This window comes from Maniola jurtina, chromosome 7 (assembly GCF_905333055.1).
Source record: "Maniola jurtina chromosome 7, ilManJurt1.1, whole genome shotgun sequence".
Classification (NCBI taxonomy): domain Eukaryota; kingdom Metazoa; phylum Arthropoda; class Insecta; order Lepidoptera; family Nymphalidae; genus Maniola; species Maniola jurtina.
In genome coordinates this window covers 404,572-418,915 of record NC_060035.1, presented here as the reverse complement: position 1 = coordinate 418,915, position 14,344 = coordinate 404,572, and the positions used below count along the sequence as shown (strand labels likewise).

Genomic DNA, 14,344 nt, shown 5'->3' with positions numbered 1-14,344 from the left:
TTCTGGAGCTCCAGGGTGTGATCCCGGGCAGCAACTCTAACTTTTCGGAGTTATGTGCGTTTTAAGCAATTACTTAAATATCATTTAATTTAACGGTGAAGGAAATCATCGTGAGAAACCAGCATGCCTAGGGATCTCCATAATGTTCTCAAAGGTAGGTATGTGTATTCTGTTAATCCGTTTGGCCAGCGTGGCAGATTATGGCCTAAGCCCTTCTCATTCTGAGAGGGGGCTCGTGCTCAGTAGTGAGCTAGCTGGCTCTATACGATTTCCACATGCCACAGATTTTTGCGAAAAAATCACGTGCTGAAAATTTGCAGTGCGGGCTTGAAAAATGCGTCTAAAACTTCAAAGTTTAGCCCTCTGCAATCTCGTAACACCCCTGGGTGGCGCGGGTGGTGCGGGTGATGCGGCCGCAGGGGCAGCCGGCAGCCGCAGCGCGGAGCGAGCCGGCGGCAGGCGCTAACCCGTCGCTAATCACATCGGAGCTGCGAATTAATCACCAGCAGCGGGTAAATCGGCTTGTGGCGCGTGCCTCGCGTGGCGGTGGCGGCGGCGGCGGCGGCGGGTTGACTATTTCGGGTAGGCGGGGCGCGGGCCGGAGCCGCGGAGGGTCCGGCGGCGGGCCAGTCGCGCGCCGGCTGCCGACGTGCGAGGGTCGCACGAGTGAGCGACGCGCGAGCGCTGCGATGGCGCGATGAAGACGTGCGGGCGCGCGGCGTTTTGCTGGGCCCTGCTGTGCCTCGCGGGCTGCCTGGCGGCGCCGCGCCGCCTCTACTGCGAGCGGGCGGACGTCGCCTGGCGCGCCTACCGAGCCCCCGCCGCCTTCGAGGCGCGCGTGCAGTCGCTGGCGCGCGACGCCGCCACCGTGCAGGTGCGCCGCGTGCTGCGCCGCCAGGGCCGCTGGCCGCACGAGGACGCCGTGCTGCGCCTGCGCCTGCCGCGCGAGGCGCAGGAGTGCGCCGGCCGCTTCGAAGTGCCGCTGCAGAACAGAAAGAACTATATCGTGTTCGCGGAGCGACAGGGCCACGCCGCCGTGGCGCTGGGCCCGCCGCTGCGCCGGACCGCCAAGTTGTTGCGGAGGATCCGCGCCGTCTACCGGCCCGGCTACAGTGAGTGCTTTGTGTTTGTCGTGCATGGACTCTTCCACACCTGCGACCACGTGCGCCGGTGCCCAGGGCCTTCCGTGCTGTTGCATGCTTAGTTTAAGAGTAAGAACCGTCACAGTTATCAGGCCAAGTTCGCACCGAGGAAGCGAACGTCGACAGGTGGCGATTATTGATGCAACGATCGTAGACACGGGTAACGAGTCTACCATAATTCGCGATGTTTTAATAGACACAGAAGACTGTCCCGTAGCTAAAATTACAACCGGCTCGAACCTCAGAATTACAGGCGCGCAGACTGCACAATGCGAAACATATCATTACAGTTAAAGATACCAATAAATTGTACTGCTAACAAATATGCTGTGGCAGGTGTATCGTACGAACAAGTAACCATTAGGAATCCATTTTAGGTGCAGTGTAAATAGTCGAGCGTGGCCACTGTAGCAAAACATAGCCACTAAATGCACACTTACCTCGATCTCATTTATGCACCCTTCATAAACGGTCAGATGCATAAGGAAACATAGAATTCGTTTCAACTAACATTATGATATTGAGAATTGAATAGACCTTTATTTCATTCTCACATTGCAACTAATATCTTCATGTTTCTACCTCCTACAGTTTTTGTTTTGAAAGTAATTTTAAAATAGTGAGTTTCTGGGTGATAATCTGCCAAATATGTTTCAAAACTAATCCTAAACATCTTAAATGAATCAAATCGCGATAACTATTAGTATCTGAAAAAAAAAAGCAGACATCAGAACCCGAAGCTTTGAACTCGTGGAAATTGCTTGCCGAACTCTCAACAAAACAGAATGTAAATCAACGCTACTTAAAAAATAAACTGGGAACGCAACGAAACGTTTTCACAAAGAAAAATGTACCGTAAGGACGCACGTTTCAAAGAAATTAATTGAGAAGAGATATCAAGAATAAATTAAGAAAATTACTCGAGCCCAAATTGTTAAGTAAGCAAAAAATTGAGCGGTAGAGATAATAACGGCAACGCGTATTTAACCACTGACTGGTAAAATTTTAATTATCAGCATAGTTAACCTTTTTAAGACAAAATGCTTTTACGGTACTGGAATAGATAAGTTTATTATTTTACTGTTAACCATTCTAAAGATAAAATGTAAATATAACTCAAAGATCGTCGCTACACTACAAAACCTCGTTAGATATTTACCTACGACAGAAATGGAAGAGATGAATGAAAGTACGACCGATTCGACACTGAGCCAGATAATTTTAATAATGACAAACTTCCAACGGTAGAAAGTTAAGACGGTCCGGAAATATCGGTGCAAGTGTCAAAAAACTGATCGCAGGGTTCACGTAAGAGAACGTCACGGTAGATTTGACAGACGGGCACCGACAGCTATGAACTGGAGCGTATCATGACGTCACCGACTACTGATCCCAACTCATCTAAACGCCTCCGCGATCCGCGAAACTCTCGCGATAGATGCAATCTAAGATCAGTTGTCGAAACCCGTAATCGTTCAGTGCCTTTATCGGTTTTTCTAAGGTTTTTAGTGTTTTTCGGGTATTCCAACACGATCTACATACATATTATGCATATGATTAGATTAGATTTCAAACTAAACTGGATTGATATTTTGAAATCTTATATTAATCAAAACAGCTATGGATGATACTTTTGTTGAGAGAATTATCGAATTATGTTTTCTGGGAGCTTGTTATAAAAACGCACACAATTGGCAATATATGAATTATTGCTAAGTTTACTTAGCCTAGAAACGGACATTATAAGTTTATTTCTATTTCCAGTATTTACATCTTGACAGTCACTTTTTTATTGATGTTTTATGTGTCATATATTAAATTTCCAAAAATACATTGGTTATATTTATTTTCTTAACCTGTTTAAGTTCTTTAAAGCTTTAATTGGTCATAAGTAAAGCATTTTTGGTGGAAGGGTGGCGCTTACCGCATGTTTACGTTCGGTGTTCGGTTGTTCAAAATGTTTATCTATCTGGATGTTATCCATCGTTTTTCCTTTGTTAATGTTCCACTCATTATTGGCTTGTAAATCTGCTTCGGTTTGATCTACTTTGAACTAGCCATACAATACGCCAAAAATTTTTGTATACAGCGTTTATCGGCTTTTAATAAATTGAGAGTAGGTATCTGCCTCTTTTTCTTTTTAATGTTGCTATAAAAGGACGATAACTGAATTTTAAAAAGACTAAATTTCAATCCTACTCTACAAGCACTATGCTCAAGACTGGCACCTATAGTCCACCTATTGATACATTAAATTAAGTTTGTCTGTCTTTTTCTTATTACATTGGTATTACCTATCAGTACCAATATTGACCCATGTCCGTAACTAGTTAGGTGACCAAACTCTGGAGATCCAAAATATTAGTTTACTTTTCTTGTTTTGTAGAGCACGTTAATCCGTCAGTACTAGTTATTAGGTATAACTTTATCTGATATTATTCTTATTAAAGAGACCAAAATGTAATATTCTAAACCTAAATAATAAGATACTGGATCTTATAATATCACAGTCTCCCAGATTAAATCCTTGAGACCTAACAAGTCAGTGTGTATTAGCAGAATCAGAGTGATGAGTTGAGAATATATCAAAACTTTTAGGATCGATTCTAAGCGATCTTCAAAAGATCTCGACGCCTTTCGATTTCATCTGTTTATGTTTCTTTCATTTCTTTAGGTGTGTTTACAATCTTCGAATATTTAGCATTGTTGTCTATCGAATTCTCAATAATAATAGCTCGTCAACTCGTCAAGTGGCATTTAATTCGGCAGTCAACAAACTCTGGTGTTACTAATTCGCAGATTAGTCATCACTGATTTGATCGTAGACCGCTCTGCGATTTGTTTGATAATAGATTAGTTACGGTATAAAATAATCCTAACAATACTTTAGGTATATCCTAACTTTTTATTTATTTCTATTAAGTACCGTGATGGTTGGCTATAATTTAAATATCGTTATAATAAGTGTATTTTAGGAACATAGATGATACAAAAAAAAATACTACTACTCATTCATTTTAGTACGTGTTTATTAATTTTCTTAGGCTTCTGTTTTTAATAATAGTTTGTAATATAGTTATGTTTCTTCATTTTCGTAGTATCTTTCGTCAATTAAACCTATTTTGTTTATCTTAATTTGCATATCATTATTAATTATTATAAGCACTTAGTTTTGTAACATAATAAGTTTAAAAATATACCTAGCAACTAATTTTTTTTTGGAGTTACTTTTTTATATATATTCGTGGTATCATTTACTTTTCAACCTATTATTGTTTTGGCTTTGAATTTTACGAAGTAGCTGTTTTTAGTAATGGAGATACTATACTTAACTGATTATGATTAGTAAATTATTACTTAATTTACTAATTTTATTATTCTCCTACGGATTTCCTCATTTCTGATATGTCTAAAGTCACCACAATGTCAACAACAATTCTAGATTTTCACAGAGTATATTGTCTAGTGTTTCTATGTCTTAATAAATAATTTTAACAGTCGTAAATGGTAATACAAACATTATCATAGGTGCAGTCGACCTTCGTGGAGGAGTCACACGGCGTCTTATTAAATGCTTTTATTTCGTAATGGCGTCACGGGTAGCCGGTCCGCCATTATAGTCGACGCGCTCTGCCGACTTTACTGTCCTATTAGTGCTAGAATACATGGTGGGATCTGCCGCCGCGGAAATTCGCTCATGAGCCGTCGCAGACAAATTAGAATGGAGTTTCAGAGCTGTTTCCGCGTGTAAAGTCAGAATTTTTCTCCGTCTGACTTTAATTAACAAGTTAAAGTTGGTCGAAGCCATCAACAGTTATTTGTCGTGCAAGGCTGCAAAGTTGTTATTTTGTTGCGAGACTTTGTATTGAATTCCAAGCCAGCGAGGGATTCTAAATACTGTCCTATTAGTGCTATGATACACGGTGGGTTCTACCGCCGCGGAAACTATCTTTCATTATTGTAAAATCGATTTTTAGATCACAAAATAGCGGAAACCGTGTCTAGTTTGATTGAGGCTGCGACGGTTTACAAGCGGTTTACCGCGGGCAGTATGTCCATTCGTGCAGAATAACCCTTGCTGTCCTATTAGATATATTAACGTAGGCTGTTATATCTTATATGGCTTCATTTTACTCCATTTTATCGTAATCTCTCCCAACTTTATCTTATACATCACTTTCTTTTGAATAAATTTTCACTTGCACCATTGTGTGAACTTTAAAGCTCGGGTTCGTTTCAATTTGTTGCATTTAAACCAAAAGTTTCTTTCGGACGTAAGAATTTTAATGACTTCATTTCGAAATTTTTATTTTTTATATTAACATATCAACATCGTTCGAGAGCACTTACTCATGCAACATACAGCATACAAGTAGGTAAGGATGTTGATTTATAAAAAAAAAATTTAGTTACTTTTTTTTTAAATAAAACCCAACTTTAACCCTTGGACCTATGAAGCCGAAATACGCAGATAGAACATCTATTCAAAATATCTGTATCTATAGTGTAGTATATGATACGATTTTTCGAAATTTTTGTGGGAGTGACGTTCGGGCAGTCACTAGTTGATATAGGTAAAGTAGAAAATTCTGTTTGTTCGTTTGTCCTTAAATAATGCTGCAACGGAGCAACGGATAGACATTATTTTTGCATGAATCAGTGAAAGACCTGGAGAGTGGCCCTTTTTAACCCGGAAAATCAAAGAGTTCTCAAAGAATTTTTTAAAATCTAAAGACGCCCAGCACACTCACACGTCACCCGCGCTATTTCGCACTGGTTTGCCCGGGGCTGTGCGGGTATGCGGGGCGTCCCCACGCCGATTGCCATCTGGACCTGTCGCGTACTATACGTAGAGCCTGCCGCGGATGTGAACTTGCGTCGCTCACAACGTGTGACATTGCATTTATTTCCTGAATAATATGTTTAAAAAAACGGTCAAGTGGGAGTCGGACTCGCACACGAAGGGTTCCGTGCCATCGTACAAGATATAACAATAATGTAGTTTTTAATTTTTTGTATGGCCTTTGTATGGACTATTTTTTATTTATAAAAAAAAACCCTGAAATCGAACCGGGGACCTTCCGCTGATACGACCGCTGCGTCAGGTCGTCGCCTTGCTAATCCTTCGGGTACGGAACTCTAATAGACGCGTCTATGTCCAATGGGCATGGGAAGCCGATATCGATGGCTGGCAGCGAACAATGCCAGCGGTCTCGACGTCCTTGCGCCTAACGCGTGCATCCGTGAGCGCCGCATAATACAGTCTCGATTCATTGCCTCCCATTTGTTCATTATATGGATTTTGTGCCATCAGGCTATCGAACTTGTAGAATACACTGTAAACGGTTAGTAACAGTCTACTCTACATATTAATTGGTTAATATTCAAATGAGAACTAAAATTCTACTTAAAATGCGCTGCTCTCTTAATTGATCTTTTTTTTTTTGTTGAAATCTGCAATACGCCGATATGGCTAATGTGCTGGGACTATGTTTCAGATTTAACATCTTATGTACCTACACACTTTATGCAAATAAAGAATTGTGTTGTATTGTAAAATAACATAGGAAAATTAACCACTACTGCTACTTATAGTATACTACACGATGCCCGCAACTCCGTCCGCGTGGATTTATGAGTAGGTTTTGAAATATCCCTTTGTTTTCCGGTATTTTTCTGTCCTTTTTCGGGACGCAGGCTATTTCTGTACTAAAATTCCACCGTGAAAAACAAGCAGACTCTCAGACAGACACTGGGTTTCATTTCCGGATCGAGCCAAAAAGATAAGTATTAAATTCTTCTGACAATTTTCCCAGTCTACTAGCCCGCAAGTTAGGAAGTTGGCGCTATTTCACCCCCATGCCTCGGAAATCACGTAAAATCCTCAGTCATGAGCCTGATCTGTCTGCAGTCGTGTTAGATTGCTGTCCCATCGAACTACGAGAGTGAGAAAATAAAAACTGTGCCTTTGCTTGCGCTGGAGCACTATACCTAATATCTCCCGCACAGATTTCTAATCTCTGTGGATATTGACTGCCGTGGCCGAGATTCGGTCGGGGGGACGTTATGGTATCCATAGTACCTACGAATGGGTCATTAATTTTTGAACTCTCATATATTTTTAATGAAATTCTCAGTCGACACTAACGTCGCTCCGGTATTTTAATATTTTTGTGTCGATCTAAGCGCGGGCGAGTCTACCCGTCTCGCGAAACGCTATAAAACTCACTAAAATAAACTATACTTGTCACATTTTTATATTAAACCTGAAGACTTGTCTATGCCGATGACTTTGAGTGTAGTGAAGATAATTAAATGTGAAATAGAACATGATCTCTTTGCTTTTTACGCAAAAGCTTTATGAAAGCTCTTCATCTATTTACAACAACTTTTTCTGTTGAAGATTGAGAGCGGGCGGTCTAGTAAGAGAGCTTTTCTTCTTTTCACGAAGACTTTTCGAGGGCGGGCGGCTTAGTAAAAGCTTTATATTTTTACTCAAGTAAACTTTCAAAAGTTCTTTTGAATCGTCAAAATAATTTACCACCACTTTTTTCCACCTACTTTTTACCATAAAAGTTTTTAAAACTAAACGCCTTTGAAGGAAAAAGGTAGTACGTACAATACTTTTTAGATGGTTTATATTAAAACTAGCTGATGCCCGCGACTTCGTTCGCGTGGATGTAAGTTTTTAAAAATCCCGTGGGAACTCTTTGTTTTTCCAGGGTATAATCTATCTCCATTTTTTTCAGCCCAATCCGTCCAGTAGTTTTTGCGTGAAGGGGTAACAAACGTACACACACACATACACACAAACTTCCTCCTTTATAATATTAAGTGTGAACTCAAAACAAACATTTAAAACGATGGCTATTCGTCATTGAAATTTTATTGGCTTATATAATTAAACAGACACCATTGAGATAAGATTTCATAATTTCCGACAGTTAAATTTATAATTTTTCCTAATAATACTAAATCACACGTAGATTTAATTTTATGCAAATGTAATTCTTTTCCCATACTTAATGAGTATTATTGTACCTATTTATACGAAAATACATACTAGCGAATTAATGTAGTCGTTCATATTATATTACACGGTTACTATGAAACAAAAAATGCATTGAAAATAATCGCGCATAGGTACCTACTTACTAGTGTCTAAGTCATGGACAATAAAATTGTATGGTACTTTTTCTATTGAGTTACTTTATTTTTTTGTAATTGATAAATTTTAATTCATCTACTATGACCAATTATACTTTATGCTTAATATAGGTACATTAATATTGTACTGCCCAAGAATTTATTATTTCAACCCATGGTAGATATTTTCACTTCAAAAAAATTCAGACTTTGTTAAATAATCATTAAAATATACATAACTAGCTGACGTCCGGGACTTCGTCCGCGTGGATTTATGTTTTTCTGAATCCCGTAGGAACTCTATGATTTTCCGGGATAAAAAGAAACCTATGTGTTAATCCGAATTTCATCCAAATTCGTTCAGTAGTTTTTGCATGAAAGAATAACAAACATACACACATACACACAAACTTTCGCCTTTATATTATTAAGTGTGATGTGATTTTGTTGTGTGTTGCCGGGCGTGCCGATTATTGTGCCGTGTTATGTTAACTGACAATTTCTTAAATCTTTGGGCAGGTGGGGCAGGTATGATGAGACATGCTCGAATATTTTCGAAACATAAATAGTTTACACTAAATCAATAGTACGTGTAGCGTGAAATTTTTTGCCTCTTTCCCTGGCTCGAGACTTTACGAGTAAGTAACTAGACTGCTCTATAAATAATGGGCTGAGTCATAGCTATGAGCTAGGTGTCAGGAAAATGCAGTGTGATTCTTTCGATTCAGTTGTTGCCGTGCCAACACCGATTGACCGACGAAAATAGTCAGTGGACCAAAATACTCAGTGCGAGCTTGCTTCGCATTTATCCATGACATAAAAGGACATAAAAGGGATAAAAATACTCGGCAATGGTTAATCCACGGCAACCAACTACTCTTTCGTCGGCTTATGATCAGTATCGCATACGACGACCAATGTACCTCACTTTGTCAAGTTTTTTTAAATAGCGAGCTAACGATCAGTCGGGTCACCTGGTGTTAGGTGATTACCGCTGCCCATGAACATTTGCAGCACCAGAGGTAGGTACCAGCAATGCGTTGTGGGCCTTCTAGGTCTTTGTTGGTCCGCCCCTTGAATAACCCCATGTTGTAATCTAGTGGGAACACCGCCGATAAGAGTTGATTTCACAGTTTACATGTGCGTGGAAAAAAGGATGTGGCACAACGGGCGGTCGATGTGCACCAGACACCCAGGTGGTGAGGGTGAAAATGCTTGTGGTGGCGTGCGGTGCGGTTGTAGAAAAAGGAGGGTGGAAGGAGGTCAAACAGCTCTTCAGAGTACTCCCCATTATAAAGGCGATAAAACACGTAAAGAGAGCTTACATGTCTGCATTAATTTATTAACATTTCACATGTATCATAATTCGCCAAATAAAATAAACACATGTTATATTAAAGGCCCATCAGAAGGCACCGTTGGTTTCTGCAAGTCTCGCTCATCAGGCGCGGGTGGTCGGCACTAATGCGCGCGCGCCGCTCCGCCCGCGCCCTACCGCATGCGACGCTCATTGCACCCGCTTTGACAATTTAGTGATATCCTTAGGTACTAAAACCGGCCAAATGCGAGTCAGACTCGCGGACTGAGGGTTCCGTACTCGGGTAACTTTCCGATATTTTGCACGATAAATCAAAAACTATTTCCTTCAATCTACGCGACATTGACGAACTAAATTGAGCCGTGGTGGCGCGACTAAAAGCCACTAAACCAAGAAACAACAACAACAAAACAAAAACTATTATGCATAAAAATTAATAAGAATCTGTTTTAGAATGTACAGGTAAAGTCCTTTCTTTGTGATACCACTTGCCATCTTACTTTAAAAATTGAAAATACTGATTATTTCTTCATGAACACATTTGTTTTTGTGATGTAACCACAAATTCACGGTTTTTGGAATTTTCCTTTACTTGTGTTTACTTACAAGACCTACCTACCTGCCTTTCATGATTCTAGGTCAACGAGTTTTCTTAACAGACACGACAGACGGACAGATAGATAGCCAGACAGACAATAAAGTTATCCTATAAGAGTTCCGTTTTTCCTTTTGAGGTACGGAACCCTCATATTATAAATGCGAAAGTAACTCTGTCTGTCTGTGTGTTACGCAATCACGCCTGAACTACTGAACCGATTTAAACGAGATTTAGCACAGAGATAGTCTAGAGTCTGAAAAAGGACATAGACAAAAGGTCTGTAAGAGGTTGTAAGTAACCACAAATTAATTTTCTTTACCTGTACTGCGTATAAGACTTACCTACCTGCCTTCATGATTCTATAAGTCTACGAGAAATAACCCTATAGGTTTTGATTCTCTTTTCTTGATAGGCACGACATGATAATACATTCAACGATGTGATCCTATAAATAAGGGTTCGTTTTTCCTTTTGCGGTACGGAACCCTAAAAATAACAATAGGCATGTGTATTGTAGCCGATTGTACTAAGTTACAGCAATAACGTTGCCTTTTACAAGATATTATCACCTTTTGGGCAACCCTATCAAAACCAATGGGGCGCATAAATCTCTGAGACCTTATCACGGACCTTTATCACTCTAATTTCTCCGTCATAAAGTTAATGAACGCAAATGATAACCTGCGGAGGACATATTGCGTAACTGTTGACCGACCGCAGGCGAGATTCGGTCTTTAGGACGACTCGGAAATGTCGAGGACGACGGTAAAAAGCACAAGCGGAAGCGATAACAATTTGTGATAGAAACAACAGAAAAAATCCTGGTCAAGCGCGTCAACCTACCATCGTACAAGAATTATTATTAAATTAAATAGACTTGAAATGTACGGAAGTTAACAGGGCTCTCTCCGTCACTTACTCCATACAATCGTTGTCTCAATTTCATTTGAATATTAAGCAACCAAAGTCCATGAAATGCAGACATATTCTAGAAAATAATTTCTGTGCCTGTGGTGTTTTAGATTTTTCTAAAAATATATTAAATTTGTATAATGTCCATTTTGATATTTTTACTATTTGTTGTTATAGCGGCAACAGAAATACACTCCAAAAATTCATACTTTCTACCTATTACCGTTCATGAACGCAAATGAAAACGATTATTATTAAACGATTAATTGCAATTAATGAGTTCTTGCAGTAAAGCGAACGAATATATCGTGTTTAACTTCAGTATCATCAAGAAGTTAAGTTAACAAAGGCATTGGCAATTGGCATGTTCACAGCATTTATTGGAATCCTATGTCTTGAAATTCTTGACCCGCTTTTCGCCTTGCCCTTTACACTTAAGGCAAACGAAAAAAAACCCTGATTCCAATGACATTTAGAATTAATTGGTAGGCGCGGTCGAATAAGTGAAAATGTCTACCGATTATAACGTAGCCTTAAAGAAAGTGGCCGCTTAAATGTTGGACTTTATCCCAATTCGCTTTTAGGTCAAGTCGGTATTTACTGTTGGTACCGTGTCATTCGCCGATAACCATAATAATTAATGATTTAATTAAACCACATGTATGATTTATTAATCATCAATAACGCATCGCCGGCCCACTACTGAGCACGTGTCTCCTCTCAGAATGAGAAGAGTTTAGCTAGACCATACTCCACCAGCTGGTCCAGTTCAAATTGGTAGACTTCACACACCTTTGACAACTTTATTGAGAAATTCCAGGCATGGTTTCTTTAAGATATTTTCCTTCACAGCAATTAGAGATACATATTTAATTGCGCATAGCTCCGAAAATATAGAGATGCGTGCCCGGGATCGAACCTGCGACCTCCCGAAAAGAATGCGGATGTCTTAACAGGTAGACTGTCACCGCTTTGTACTATCACCGCTATTCTGCCGTCCTAACAAAGAGTGCAATAAGTCGAGTTTTTGGGCAAATTGACTTAAGACCATATCCGTAATCGGGAAAATGAGCTCTATATTTTCGCCTTAGACGTCTTTTTTGTATCTTCAGTAGTTTCGGTTCTGTTGGTTATCAAAACTGCAATATGTAATATTACGATTTGTAAGTAGCTAATCATAACCGCGAATATCTCGAAAGTAGTCGAAACCTAGTTATTGCTCTCTTCGTTAGGACGGCAGTATTACAGTCCGTCTGTGTGTCATTTGCCGATGACCATAGTAATGAATGATTTAATTAAATCACATGAATGATTTATTATCGGTAGGATCTAATTTGTATCTATACATAAATATACTATAAAAGAAGAAACTGGCTGTCTGTGACATTTCAACGTAAAGTCTAGAAACGAGATTTTTGGTTGTAGGTTTTTTATAACATAAAAAAAATTTAATTTATGAAATTTTAAAGTTATTTTGCAAAACTTCCAACGGGAGCTTTAAAAGCCTAAAACTAAGTAGACAAAGTCATGGGAAAAAGCTAGTGCTCTAGAATTTGGAACATTAAAATTGCTTAAATTAGGGTAACGGTCCCTATTAATGTACACTGTCATAACTTTCCAGTTTAGTTAGTTATATTTTAGAGTAGTACGTGTTCTTAGTAAATAATTGTCATTTTTCTTTACTAACAAAGTGCATTATGTTATAAAGATACCACTCTATTCAAATTAAAGCCTATTTATTTCAGGTTTGAACCGTAATGTCTGTCCAGCTGGGTAATTCAAGTGACCAACACTGACTGATAGGCACCGAGCTCATGTGAATTTATTTTCAATCCATTGAAGGTTTTCTATGAAACAATATTTTCATATCACTCAGTGAAACAGCAGTGTATGACCAACCAATGTCACACGTTTGATGCCTACCATTTAGTTGATTACTGACTTAATATTATGTCCGGACCACACTAACGGCCAACAACGCGATGTTCAACAGCGTTTCCCGTTAAACGTAGATGTAGACACGATCTACGTACAACAGCGTTCACAATGCCGTTTGGCGTTAGACGATTTTAATCCCAATTCGATTGGTATTAGACGTTAACCGTTCAAGTGTGCCACTCAGTTTAACGCGTTGATTATGGCGATGATTATGGCGTTGTTCGGCATTGAGGTTTACCCGAGCATTAGCAAATCATCCCGCTGGTCAGACTGTATGTCATCACTGGCAACATGCACTTTTCGTAGACTTAGGTTATTATAGTCTTACTCATAGTAATGGTAAGCTAAGACTGATGACCTATGGTACAGGCACAAGGCTTAGTGATTAATTTTCGAATCAATAGAAAAACGTCGTCCTCATATAAGGCTGTGGCGCCGTAGTGCCCGATCTGGCGGTGTCGATCTACGTGCGACGTGTCCAGCGTATAATGCGTCTTACATATGTATTGTATGAGTTATTTACTAAATTATATCCTTTTTGAGGGTTCCGTAACACTAAAGGAGAGAAGGTTCTTAATAGGATTACTTCGTTGTATGGCCCTTTTTGAATTATGAGGTAAGTTTTGACTAGGGATGATTTGACATTCCATACATACAGCCAAAATTCTCTGACCTTTGTGTCTACTCTTGAAATATTCTTTATTGATAACGTTTTTACAAAGTTTACAATTTTGGCTTCATCAGATTCAGTACACCTTATTATAGGCTGGTACGTTTTTTTTTTTAACATTTTAGTTAAGTTAAATTTAAAAAAAAAATTCAAGAAGGTTTTTAGGTCAAAAATATCGATATTTAGACGCTAGTAACTTTTAACATAAGCAATATTTCTTTAAAATTAAAACGTACGAGCATTATTGTTCATTATACCTACAACATTTATAAAAATTATGAAAATTAGACTACATAGTTATGGGGAGAAAAATGTTATCGCTTTTTGTATGAAAATTTACAACTAGACGAGATGAATTAAATGTGATCTGCTCTACCATTACATAAAATTTACTTCATTTTGCACATTTAAGAGTGTTTCTAATTGCATTGTTGCAACTTTCCTTGTCGCTGACTTATAGATAATCTTATTGGGGGTTTTCCTATTACACAACAACTAATTTTAACATTGGAAGTATTTAAAAATATTTTCCTATAGACATAATATTAATATTATAAAGTGTACCCGTCTGTTTGTTAGTCCTCTTATTACCTTTAACTCTGTAACCAATTCAAACCTTT

At 39.0% G+C, this 14,344-nt stretch overlaps 1 protein-coding gene across 2 annotated transcripts in view; it reads left to right on the top strand.

Moving 5' to 3' along the window:
* The first annotated feature begins 641 nt into the window (after nucleotides 1–641).
* Nucleotides 642–14,344, top strand: part of LOC123866736 (pro-neuregulin-2, membrane-bound isoform) — a 93,000-nt gene continuing 79,297 nt past the window's right edge. For both annotated transcript variants that reach the window (XM_045908416.1, XM_045908415.1), the window contains exon 1: nucleotides 642–1,112. In XM_045908416.1, coding sequence (XP_045764372.1) covers nucleotides 698–1,112 — 415 coding nt within the window. In that variant the 5' untranslated portion in view covers nucleotides 642–697. The remainder of the gene's footprint in view (nucleotides 1,113–14,344) is intronic.